The 13887-nt window shown below is 34.6% G+C and overlaps 1 protein-coding gene across 1 annotated transcript in view; it reads right to left on the reverse strand.

Annotated features, from left to right (window-relative positions):
* The window catches only part of ADGRL4 (adhesion G protein-coupled receptor L4), a 107096-nt gene extending 93645 nt beyond the window's left edge, over positions 1-13451 (reverse strand). The window contains exons 1-2 of the mRNA XM_012787259.2: positions 13359-13451; positions 11800-11949 (exon numbers count right to left, since the gene is read on the reverse strand). Coding sequence (XP_012642713.1) covers positions 11800-11949; positions 13359-13380 — 172 coding nt within the window. The 5' untranslated portion in view covers positions 13381-13451. The remainder of the gene's footprint in view (positions 1-11799; positions 11950-13358) is intronic.
* Between the last annotated feature and the right edge of the window lie 436 nt (positions 13452-13887).

Genomic DNA, 13887 nt, shown 5'->3' on the forward strand with positions numbered 1-13887 from the left:
TCAGCATAGGTGAAGGAACAATATAAATGGGACACCAACAGACTGGAATTGTAGCATTTTGTAGACTGGATCTAAGGCATTTTCATAGTTTCCAAGGTTATAATCAAGAATAAGAACTAGTCATATTCTTCAAAGAACAGTCATAGTTGGGATCCATAGTCACTATTGAAAAGTAGTCAGACTCCAATAAACTTGCTCTAATATTATATATTAATACAAAAATAAAATGAAATTATTCATTACCAAAATGAACTACTAGGAGAACATGGATAAACAAACAATTCATAACAAACATAAAAGACCTTGCAAAGAAAGTGACATGTGAATTGAGTCTTAGACAATGAGTCTCAGGTTATAATATTCCTTATATTGAAAGTGCCCAATTTGTCCCCTGAGCACAGACACAATTGATCATCCTGCCTCATTTTTTGAGCCTAATTCAAAGGTATTTTGATGCCTGGCAATAAATATCATCCTCAGAATAGACAAATTTTGCTTACAGGGTCTTTCCCAGCTGAAAGACTGTGCCTCTGATCAATTCCACTTTTACCACCCCTGAACATAAACACTCACTCATCAAAGTTCTTTTGCAATTGCAACACAAGGACAAGTTCTATTATGTAGAATTTTCAATTGTTAGTTAAATGGTAATTATAAAATCATATAAATCACAGCCCTCCTGCTCCTAAATTGAATGTGCACACCATCTTATTCAAAGGGAGTGCTCTCAATCACATAATAGTGACTAACCATCACCAGCAGGGGAGCAAATGTAAAAATCATGGTTTGTTTTTAATGGTTCAAGTGACTCCAATTTAGCCCTTCTCTCACTGATCATGTTATATTTAACCCCTTACTTTTCAGCACTGTGATGCAGAAGGGCTTTCTGAAGATTGGTCCAGAAATTCCTTCCAAGGGAGGAAGCGACCAGAGAAAACAGGGAAACATGGTTTCATTTATGTGAAACCTTTATTGATTTATAGCACCTGCCTGGTAATATTAGAAGAACTGTGAGGTCACATCCTGGATCAGCAGGAAAGAGCATCATGATGTGTCAAGGTCATGAGTCGGGAGGAGAGCAGTACAAGGAGTAGATAAAAGCATCTCCTGCATTGGTCATGCCAGCTCCAGAGGTCAGAGTTTGAAAGAACTAACTGTGTTGTACAGTGGAAAGTGCACTGAGCTTAGAGGCAAGAGAATAAAATCCATACCTGTTTCACTTTCATATGTCCAACTGAGTCCAAAATCAAGGCTATTTACTCAAGAGGTAGTTGAACTGGAATTGACTACAGTTCAAATAAATGTATTACAATGACAGAATAAAAAAAAATAAAGTTGGGGGGGGACATTAATAAAGATCTTAGTCCAATCTATTTTTTGTGACTATCAAGTGAATCTTAGCTGAACAGGGCTAGAATAAACATTACTAATCTGGAGACTTTAGCACAGAATATTAGAACTTATTACCAGAGAATCAAGTGCCTGGAGCGGGAGATACTAGGAGGGTTTCAATTTACAGGGCTGGGTCTTAGTTGTTGGGGTATAAGGAAATAAGAGAGGAATCCAATAATGGGAACCTGGAGGATAAGACATTGGTCTAGAAATTATTTCATTTTTAAGATGATGCATCATAGGATTTCTAGTATATGCTCCTCTACTTTAGACTAGAATTAGCCTCAGAAAAAGGATAAAGTAGTGGTTAAATGAAAGTAGACAGATGTGAAAAAAGAGACCCTTTGCAAAGGACAGAAACTTTCTTGCACTGGTTATCTGTGTTTCTGGCTGCTTGGCTTATAGTCACCCCCTGCTGGTACCAGTCACCCAAATGTCCTTTTGAAAAGCACCTTTTCTACCCTTTTCACAATGTGAGTAAGTTTTTACCCTTAAGGAATGGGGTAGCCTGATGTTAAGTCAGTCAGTACATTCTATTATTATTTAAGGACATGAAGATAATAATCAACTTGAATGTATAAATAAAAGTTACAGGTTGTGAAATAAACTATACTCCTCTTATATAGCAGGATATCAATAGATATTTCTTAAGCATAAACTGAGAAACAGAGGCCCAGTTATATTCTGTAGAAGGTTAAGTGGTCATTAGAGGGCTGATTTAATTAAAGACTCATGACTTTCTTAAGCTTTGGGAAATTATATTCCTCTGCTAAATCTTGCCAGAACCATTCTTCAATAAGACTTCTATTAATATTAGATAGATATTGGTCCTTACATGTTTGGTCCTCTGTTTCTCAGTTTTGTTTTCATATTTTCAATCTCTACTTTTTAGTGCTATAATTTGGGGGGAATTTTTTTTTTCTGCCTTCCTATTGTACATTATCTCCACAATTTGGGACTAATATTGCTCAGAAGACGAATATATTTTATTGGAAGTGAAATATATATTAGGTTTGTTTGACGGGAACAATCAAAACTATCGGCTAGTTTTGGGCGTTATTCCAGGTGGCCTGGGTGGGAAGAAGGCATCAATTTTCACTCTCAAGAGTTCCTTATAAGCAAATAGGCAAGTTTCCTTTGAGAATATTTTCTTGGCCTTATCTGGGGGCAAGCAAAAGTGGGGAATAGAGGGCCCAATCTATGCAGTCTTTGGAAAATAATGTCTCAATCAATATGCGGATCTATACTCCATTTCTGGGAGGAGGATAGGGTACCGCCACCAAAAGGAGAAGCCACCATCTTTGCTGCAGCCTTCCCTGTGTTCACTGAACTATTCCCTTTCGTGACATCGGACTCTGCTTTGACAATTTCACTCTTAACTTGTGGACTTCTCATGGCTCCCTCTGGTATTTTACCCCTTTTATTGTCAATTCGCTGAGCTTGAGGGAGGTGGGTGGAGGAACAGGAGTTAAACACTTGTACCTAATGTACACATTTTATCAAGTTATTAAAACTTATAAATAGTTTTAGCTTCCCTGTATTTATTCCTAAGATATCTTAAATATATACACCTGTTTATATATATAAACTGTTTTGATATTATAGTGAGGAAAAAGCAGGTGGGGGAAGGGTAGAACCAAAATAATTCATTTTTTTCTCAATGAGATTTAATTTTCTTATTTGCAGATCTGCCTCCCAGAGTAGTTTGAGGAACAAGTGAGAAAATTGTTTGAATATGCTTTCTCTGGTAAATTACTTAATTTGTTAATTGGGAGTAATACTAGCCCTTACTTCAAAGAGTTGTGAGGATTAAATTCATAAATTCATGTAAAGTGCTTAGAATAGTATCTAGCTCACAGAAAGCAATAAAATCAACATCAATATATTACTCTTTTTTGTTATTAAGCTGCAAATCTAAAACTTACTTATTGAAGCATTAAAGGGAGTAAATAAAGAATAAGAGAAATAATGGGGAAATAGAGGACTGGATAATTTACTTCTAAAATAACCAGGAGTTGGCTATGAAGTGTGCTGATGCCCTGTACAACTGGGACTATAGATAACTGACCTTCCCTGAACAAAGGAAATATCGTCAATTTTGCAAAATAAAGTTTGAAACCTTAAAATATTGACAAAAGGGTACAACTATAATAAACAGAGCAGTAAACTGGGATTCAGTAAGTTTTTTTTTTGTGGTATAGGAGGTGTTACGTTCACTATTTCTTTGCTCTATTTTCTACCAGTATTTTTCTTGAAAAACAACAGAGAATTAAAATGTATGAAAATCTACACTTAGAGCACAATTTCCATTTAGTTTTAATTTCCTAGCAGCTCCATAAGATATGGCAGAACAGGATATATAAAATGGTACAGCTACAATGTTCACTTTGCATGCAAAATAAAAATCAATTCTAAAAAAACAATATCCAATTTTTATTACCATTGATGCCTTATCAACAGCACATATTATATGATGCATATCTCTAGTTATAGCTATCTATCTAACTTTATAAATTGATGTTTTAGCCTAAAGTATAAACATAAAATGGTATCCTTCACTTAGAAAAAAATCAACAGTCTAATAATGTCAACCCACATGCTATTTCTTGTTTCATAAGTAGAAAATATAATGTGAGCAGTCTTACACAGAATTAATCTAACATATAATTTTGAATAACTTTTTGATTCTTGAAATTAGAGCTCAGAAACTGTTCATTTTTACTATTTCAGTTTCATTCTCAGTGCTATTAGTTACTTGATATTACTTTTATGGTTATAAATATTCAACAAATCCATCTAGATAATACTGATTAAAAATGATTAAAAGTAAATGAATCTTCTATGTAAAGAAAAATTTTCATGATGTTTCATTATAGGTTTCTTGGGAAAATCCAAAATCATATGTTCATATTAAACCTTTAAGATCTCAAGATATTTTAAAATTTGTATCTCGTTAATTCTTATAATTGTCCTGTGAGATAAACATGAAACAGGATGATTTAGAAAAATGGTTCCCGAAACTTAGTCTGTAAAACTTACAATAGCAAATCAGATCAGAGAAATTTTTGGCTTTAAAACTGCGGAACTGCTTGGCAAAACTCAAATGGCACAAGCCCTCTTCTCTTTCTCCTTTTCAAAATAAAATTTTAGCTTAAAGGAAGTTTTTTTTTATAATGGTTTATTGTTTTATTTTTCTCTTTGAATACACTGATGAGATTTGTAATCTTATGGAGTGGATATTTTTGAGGAAGTTCCTCCTAATTAATGAGGTAGATTTTGTTCTCTCTACGGTATAACCCTTCTTGTGAACAGAGGAACAAGGTCATATTTCTAACACAAGGAAAAGGATTTCTGAAATTGGCAAAGTTTATTTTACTTATTTGGATGAGGTTCACAGATATCATGATCCTGGAATGTAAGCCTTGGGTTAATTTAGGCTATCATTTTGTGAAAAGTTTATTTTTCCTTTTTAATACAAGAAATCCAAGGAAATATAAACCTCACTTTAAACAAATTTGATAGATACCTCTCTCAAAGCACATCAGAGTTCATACCTTTCCAAGTTTGCTATAGTACTCATTTACCTAAGATATAACTTTGAAGTACATAAAAATACATTTGTTTTACAAAATGCATTTGCTTTCCCCCAAGAATTTTAATAACACATATTATATATGAAGAAAATTGTATGCATGATATTATTGAGATATATAATTCCAATTCTTCAGTTAATCCTTAAATATTACCTAAAAATCAGGAGTCACCTCCTTCTGAGGATAGAAGGAAAGGAAGGAAGGGAGGAAGGGAGGAAGGAAGGAAGGAAAGGAGGAAGGGAGGAAGGGAGGAAAGGAGGGAGGGAATGAGGGAGGGAGGAAAGAAAGGAAAATGCTGGCCCAGGTACTACTCAACTCTCTATTCCTAATTTGAAAACCACAAAGATAACAAAAACATAAAAGGACCTGAAAAGTTTCAGATGAGCTACCAGAGAGCTGATAATGCCTGATGAGAACTGAAAACAAATATTTAAAAGATACAAATATTAAAAAGATACCCACTTGAAATCTTAAGACAAAAAAAGATAATATTTAGAAGCTACTTTGAAAAACTAGCTTCTCTAGAGGGACCTGAAGCAGGTAGTTTTGATCCACTTTAAATTCTGGGTATGTAACTCACATAAGATACATATCTGTACAATTTAAAGGTTATTTGTGAATTTTGACTTTCCTTGTTTTCATAGTACACTGTCTTAGTGAATAAATAGACTAACTTTGGTAAGCATACTATTTAATTCACTAGGATATGGTAAACTAAGCTGATGGACCACCTTTTCTGGTAAACAAATTAAACTTTTGTTATGCTAAGTATTTAGGGGTATTACTTTTGAAAGTTTCAAGTATGAAAGTATGAATACATATTGCAATTGCTTAAATAGGTAAATGATTTTGCCTCATTCTCAGTCATATCATAGGTAATTGTGATCTATTACTCAAAATGTACTAATACATTTTTATAACATTTTTCTTCTTTGTAAGGGTTATTTTATAAAATGTTTGCATTAATAATTGCATCACGAATATATTTCTAAATAAGCTGGTTTACACCGAGGAATTGTTTCAACAATGCATTATGTTCATCTTTATTATTTTTAGAGGTAGAAACATTAATAATTTCCTTTTGAAGTGGATTTTTGAAGAAAAGATAATGTTTATAAGATGATTGCATGAAAATAATTTACCTATCTTTAAAGAAATAATGGAGTGTATGCATCCAAATGAGAAGTAATAACTTGAAAGTCAATAAATTTATTCCAGTGATCTTGCTATTACTCAAAACATCTCATAAGTTTTCAAATTGTCTTTACTCCATGATACTCATGAAAAATGTTTCCTACATGTTACTTTATAAACACACACCATTTTTTTAAAAAAAAACAATTAGCTATTAATCATTCCCTTTACCCATAAGATTTGGATAAAAGTTTCTCTTAGCTGTTTCTGAAAACTAAATCCACTCTCAAAATTTCACTGCCACTGAGGATAGAAAAAACATGCATTATATATTTCATTATATATATATAATGAAATTTATATATTATATAAATTATATATTTATATATATTTCATTATATATATTATTTATATAATGCATATACACACAGTAATTCTAAAGTAAGAGTGCTAATAAATTTTTGAGTACTGGAAGCATTATTGTAGTAATTGAACAACCTTACAATTACATTTGAGAAGTGGATAATACCCTTTAGCTCATTGATTCTGGCATGCTTCTCTAAAAAATAATTGACAATACTTTACAGTCATGCCTTACAAAAGTCAAATGGCATATGTATCTCTATATATATCCATATCCATTATAGTTAAATGTGAAATATTGAAATGTGATGCAGAGAACAGCAGTTGGTGATTTTTCTGTTTATATTTCTACTATGGAAATGGAAAAATCACTTCATTAAATGTGTAAAACTGAGGTTATTATTTGTAAGACACAGTTTAGACAGTGTAGCTAATTGTGTTAACTGATAGGCATATCACACACAGACACACAGACACACACACACACATACATTTTGTATGCTTTCGATTTATTCTGATGCCTGGTGGTTTGCCTGTTCTGATGAGCATCTTCTTTATTACTATTAACATAAAAGAACAAAGTATTATGCAAGCAATCACATGTCCTCAGCACTTATTCTATCCCAGGTAGAATCATGTTAGTGGATTGTTTTAATTAATCTTTCTCCCACATTCTGAATTCTTAGGTTATCTCCTCCCAAACTCTTAGATCGCTATTGTGAAATTGTTTCCTCTACCTTTATCAGTATCATATTGCTCTCTAGTTCACTATAACATTGATCCAGTTGAGTTCTACAAGCACATATATGGGTATTAGACATTGATAAAAAACTGTTTTTTATTATAAATGTAGTGTGTCACCCTAAGCATAGGCATCAAGGCTTTATTCTTTTCTTTGTGATGTTGTTTCACAACAGTCATGTTCCAAGCTATAAAAAAGATTTTTTATACATGTAATACAAGCTGTCAATTACATCCTTCCCCATCCATCCAATCCTCACCTTGGGCGATTGTTTTTTATCCTACCCACTCTGATTGCATGAAATTTCCAAGAACACAGACTCACTTAATGAGTTTATCTGAGAGTAGGGAGGCTATCTCTTCCACACATCTCTCACCCATGCATACACTGAACTACTTTCTCCCCTTAACTCCTGCCTCTAACTTCTCCCAGCTCAGTGTATTCCAACTCAAGCAAAATCTTGTTTTAGATGTACACAAAGATTCTCTCAACACCTTTACAACCTTGCTTCCCTATTTTCTTTTCTTTTTTTTGAGTCGGAGTTTCACTTTTTTGCCCAGGCTAGAGTGCTGTGGCATCAACCTAGAAAACAGCAACCTCAAACTCCTGGGCTCAAGCAATCCTACTGTCTCAGCCTCCCAAGCAGCTGGGACTACAGGCATGTGACACCATGCCTGGCTAATTTTTTCTATATATTTTTAGTTGGGCAATTAATTTCTTTCTATTTTTAGTAGAGACGGGGGTCTCTCTCTTGCTCAGGCTGGTTTCGAACTCTTGACCTTGAGCGATCCTCCTGCCTCAGCCTCCCAAGGATTACAGGTGTGAGCCACGGCACCAGCTCCTATTTTCTTTTAATATTATCCTAATTACCTGAGGCAGGAGGGATCTCTCACTCACTAGATTAATGAGAGTTGTGCACCAAAGGGCAACCAAACATGTACTGAAAAGCATAAGGAATAGCAATAGTAATACATATTTCAAAACTAAATCTAAATCTAATTTTTAAGGTTAACTATTATCAACAATTTCAAAAGTGTTTAAATGTACCCTAAAATTTCTATAAGAACTTCACGTGCTTTTTTAAAATACCCTCAAACATCAGCACAAAAACACATATGCAAGTGAATTCCCATTAATATTCCAATAAAGCTGGTAAAGTATTAAATTACTATTAAAATGATACTGTTCTACCAATTTTGTTTAGAACCCTGTACTATCCTAATTATGTCAGGTGATTAGTAATATGCTGACATTGATGCCGGTCTTTAAAAGGTTGAGATCCCAAGGTTTGAGTCCTAGCTCTATGACTTGGTTTTGGGACACAAGGAAACTCACTTAAGCTTTCAGAGTCCTATTTCTCTCACATGCAAAAGGCCATAGCATAGAGTTAAATAGAAGCTAGTTACAACTAGTCATAATGGTGCTTGTAAGTAAAGGACAGCACCTGTCCTGTTTAAAGCCTGACATGAAAATTAAGAATATACTAGGTAGAATGGCATAAACTACAATTCATTGTACAAATCGGAAGTACTATTGTTTTTATAGTTTGGGTAAAATAGCCTCTGGTTGGCAAACCCTTGCTAATTCATTTTTACTCTACCTCACAGGGTCATCTTCCTAATACACATGGTTTTATCATGTCACTCAACTACTTCAAACCAGCCAATGGCTCTTCTTTGTCAAAAGAATAAAGCCCATACCCCTAACATTCTGAATTTATTCCTGCTGATCCCTTAACTAATATACCCTGTGATATATATCTGGCATTAAATATTTGGAACTCCTTAAAAATACCCCACATATTCAACTTCTTGGCCTTTGTTACTTCTGATTCCTTTGGCCTACCTTGTTTTTGGCACATTGTAAATATTGATAAATCTGATTTATTCTTCAGTCCAAAGCTTAAATGTCTCCTGGATGTGGAAAACTTCTCTGCATCAGTTGTGTATCTCAAATATACCTACACCAATACCTTTAAAAAAACTGCATTATAATCATTAATACAGTTCTCTAATAGTTCTACTATATACACTGGAAGTCAAGGCCAATTTCTTATTTATGATTTCAATCCAAGGGCATTATCAGCAGTATCTGTTAAGCAAAGGCCTTATGGTTGAACATATTGATTAAGAGTACAGGCTGTGCAATCAGATAGACTTAGGTTCAAATATTGGCTCCACTATTTTGTTGTATCACTTGAGCTGTTCACTTAACCTTTTTAAGACTCTATTTCTTCATAGATAGAATGGAAATAATAAATAAAGTGTTGTCCTAATTAATATCTTAGACTCAGTGCAGAGTAGATATTAGCTATTCTAATGATGATGGTGATGATGATGATGATGATGATGATGATGATGAAAGTAGTCAATAAATATTTGTTCAATAAAAGTAGAATTAAATGAAATAAATTCACTTCCATTAAAACTTATTTCTATGGGACTATGTAATCCCAATTATAAATGATTTCTTCAAAACTAGCTCTTGTAGTACATTTAGTGAGGTTGGGGTATATGTTTATTTGGTGTCTCTCACTGAAAGAGCTAAACTTTATGATGAAAATGGTAGTGATGTTAATGACTCCAAAAAGGAAACAAGTTCTATTTCTCAAGATGTAGGCATTCTTTATTGCTAAACTTCTGTCTAGTCATGTCTTGTGGACCCAATACCAATCTTGATGAAAGACAGGAAAAGTGGGGAATCTCTTTAGAGATGAAAAAGCCAACAAAAGCCTTCAAACTCAAAATACAACCTAGACTATTCAGCAGTTGGGAATATAATGTTTTAAATTTAATTCTAAAGAGCATATTGAGTCTACCTACTAAAAATATGTCAAACATCGATTAGGGAATTAATAAAAGGTGAAAAAGATGAAAACAACCGTTGGAACAGTTTTAAGAGGACATTACAATCCTCAGATAACAAATATTAAAACAAGTGAATATGTAACTTTCCTTAAATAGAAAGGGTATTTAAGTTTAACATGAACTTAAAAAAATTCCCCTTACAAATTGTGTTTTGTATGAAAAGAAATCACAGGCCAAATGTCTTGAAGTACTTTTTTCTTCAATGAAAACTATTTTCTGTTCTTTGGCTGATTATTGACTTATGCAGGTTTGTGGGGAAGGAAACCAACTGCACTGGATAATGGAAGATGTGTTTGTAAAAGAAATCATTAAAAACATGAATATAAGCTGATTGGTTGCTGAAGGTCCAAATTGTGAAAAATTATTGATGTTACTGCTGATAATCATGACAGTTGAAAAGTATAAAAGTATATAAATAACAGAAAGGAAATGCTGGTTATGAAGTACTATGGCACAATTTGTAAGGATTAGTGGGAAAGCACACTAATTTGTGAGATGCAATATTTTGAAGATGACTCAACTTTCAACTTGCCATAATGCCATTCAATTAACTACACAATAAAAATCTACGATTATTTGTGGAAAGAATTTTGTAGCGCTCGTAGAATATTATATCACAAATTCTGGCTGTATGTACAAGCAGAAACGCCTGATCTAATGCATCATTAAGCAAACTGCAGCTTTGCTGTACATTTTTTAAACATTAAACTAATTATGATGAGGTTTGGTCTTACTATACTGCGTATTTAATCTTTTTAAAGAGCCTATCAAATTGAATCACAAGATATAATTTGTTTATGCTATCAGCAAACACATGCAATATTAACAATGTACAATATCCTGGTTTAATTAGAAAAAGTTCATGTTATCTTAAATACATTTTGGAGTACAATACCACAAAGCTCTAATTTGAACTTGCCATTTAATTATATTTTAAAACTAATTTCTATGACTTGGAACTTTTTTTTTTTCTCTTTCTCTCCTACACAAAATTTTGATTCTGTGTAGGAGAAAGAAGAAGCCAGTTACAACTAGCTTCTACTGAAAATGAATAAAGAAAGATTGTGTGAGACTTGAGGGAGAAGGTAGTAGTGATAGTGATGGTGAAGAAAGAACACAGACAAGAAATCTCTTACATGTGATTATCAGATGGTGTTTCATTTATGGAGTTAATGGGCTAAACAGTACCCTGGAAAGATCTTTTCTAGCATTCTCTCTGGGCTCTAGCATAAAGATCTATGAATAGAATCTACTGTTTCAGAAAAGAATGTCTTTTCAAAAAGCTTTCTTCTCTCTCTTCATTTCCCACTCACAGGGGGTACATGAGAAAACTTCAGATCTCTTAGTATGATCCTCAAATTTAGTCAGTCCTAAACAAGGGCAACTCATAGCAAGATAGCCTGAACTTCATGAATTCTGTTCTTTTGCTCCCAAAGCTATTGACTCTGCCCTTTGAACCTGGGTTGTCCAGCTTAAATTCAAGGCCAGTCTTTAATATTCACATCAAAAAGAAGAAATGCTTGAAGTCATTAAAAATCAATAATCGAGTAAAAATCTTAATATAGAAGTTTAAATTTACCTAAGCTTTTCAAAAATAGTATGAAATCAAACAGTCTAACATAAAACAAGTTAACTTCTTGACGACAGAAAAATCACATTCTGACTTAATCTTTATAATAATCCAATAGAAGTAATAAAGACTGTTTACCTTCGCAAATTGTGACACCATTTCCTGAAAATCCGATGTTGCAATAGCAGGCTTCAATTCCACTGCGCATTTCACATTTTGCATTTGGGAGACAAGGTGTCTTGGTGCAATTTTGAGCATAGGAACAATTCAACAAAGTGGAAAAACCCACTAAATAAAATAGAGAAATATACCTTTTCAAAAAGAAAAACAAACACCTCCCTCCATTGTTGAGTCAGAGTACAATAAAATACAAATACTCTTCTTTTTTTTCCACTTAGATAAATGGATTATGAAAATTTCCCAAAGGAGCATTTAGCTAAATAAAAGCAAAAAAGGAAGTAAGCAAAAAGATTAAAGCTTTTCCCCCCAATTTCAACTTTTGTCAAGTAAATATCAACAAAGCCAAAATGTAATAAACAACACAGCTTTTATAATAAAAACTGCTTTCCCAGATCAGTGTACCATAGTGATTCAGTATTACCCTTCACCCTCAGGTGAGACACTTTTAAAGGTAACTGCCTGATTGTAGAGCAATTTCCCTTTCTGGGAGTAATTCTGTGCAGAAATGAAGGTAAATTGAGTATTTGAGTCTTTTCAAATTTAAATCTGTGTTATTTTAAGATGATATCTAACCATCTGGGAAGACAAATGCAATTGCTGTTTGTTTCTGTGTTCTAGAGATTGTTTTCAGTCCTGCCTTTTTCATAATAAAATTTCTTTTACATTTTCTTCCATTAGAAGAAATTTAACAACAACAACAACAACAAAAATAAACACCTCAACATGTTGTTCAAAGATTGAGTTTCCAGAAATGGGAAAATGCACAAACATGACCAATGAAAAAGAAACAAATCACAGAACAAGACTTTATTTCAGTTATTAAAAATAAAGTTGGAAATTATATTTTGTGGACTGATAGGAAAAGATAAGGAAAAGCACAGGAGGTTCCTTTTTTTTATTGTTGTTCCAGGCCTTCTGGAGAGAAGTTTGGAGGATCAACAGTTATGAATCATGCAAGTCATTGTTCTGGAAACAGTCATCTAAGATAAAGTGTCCTTATCTGGTACCAAAAGATTCTTAAACATTTGACTCTAAATCCTAGTCTCACAAAGGTTTTAGTTTAAATACTGTCTAAACCAGAATTATTTCACCTTCAGAGACGTGATTTATTATATTTCTGCACAGCATCATCAAAATGCTATCTTAAATGAACCCCAAGTCTGAGCTGGCAATCCCCTTAAAATGCCAGGAAGCCTCCCACAGGTGTTAATGTTTTGGATAACCCAAGTTTCCTGATGGGAGAAGAGAATGAAGGTCAAAGTCAAGTCGGAGACTTTAGGGACTTTGGGGACTTCATTAAGAGAAATAAAAAGGTTAAGGGTCCCTGGGCCTTGAAGATTCCACTCTAGAGTTGAAAGGCCAAGGGAAAAACATCCTGAGAAGTCCTGCGTCACCAAATCCACTTGCCCTGTGAGCTTTACCTCATAAAAACAAACAAACAAACAAAAACCAAACCGTTCCCTGTAAGTGACTGGCCCCTCCAGCAGCCTCGGTGACCAGGGGCACTGAGCACTCACCTAAGAGCGGGAGGAGTTTCATTGGCGGTGGCGGCGGTGGCTGCGGTGGCGGTGGCGGTGGCGCGGCGGGGTGTGCGGGCCCTGTACCCGGGGCCGGACGCTGCTGGGCGGGTGCGTCAGGGGCCCGGCTCCGTCCCCTGTGACGCGCCAGCTTCCTCCAGATACTTTCCGGCCGCTTGTGTGTGAGTGTGTGTAGCAAGCCCTGAGTCTGCTGGCCACGTCCGGCCTCCATCCCCTTTCCCCACACCACCTGGGCTCCATTCCCTGCCTAGTGACCGCCAACCCCAACACTGAGCACCGCTGCAGACCCTCTAGGGGATCATTTTGCCCCCAGGCGCAGCCCACAAGGCGCCACACTACACTAAATGTCAGTCAGTGCCTAAAAGCCAAAGCTCTCCAGACACCTTTGGAGTGTCCCTCCTATGAGCGCATCCAGAACTCAGTAAGTTTTAGGGATCCTCTCTGCCACCTGATTCCAGGATACAGTCTTTTTTTTTTTTTTAAAGTTAACTAATAAATTTACCTAAAG

This window comes from Microcebus murinus, chromosome 2 (assembly GCF_040939455.1).
Source record: "Microcebus murinus isolate Inina chromosome 2, M.murinus_Inina_mat1.0, whole genome shotgun sequence".
NCBI classification, from domain to species: Eukaryota; Metazoa; Chordata; class Mammalia; order Primates; family Cheirogaleidae; genus Microcebus; species Microcebus murinus.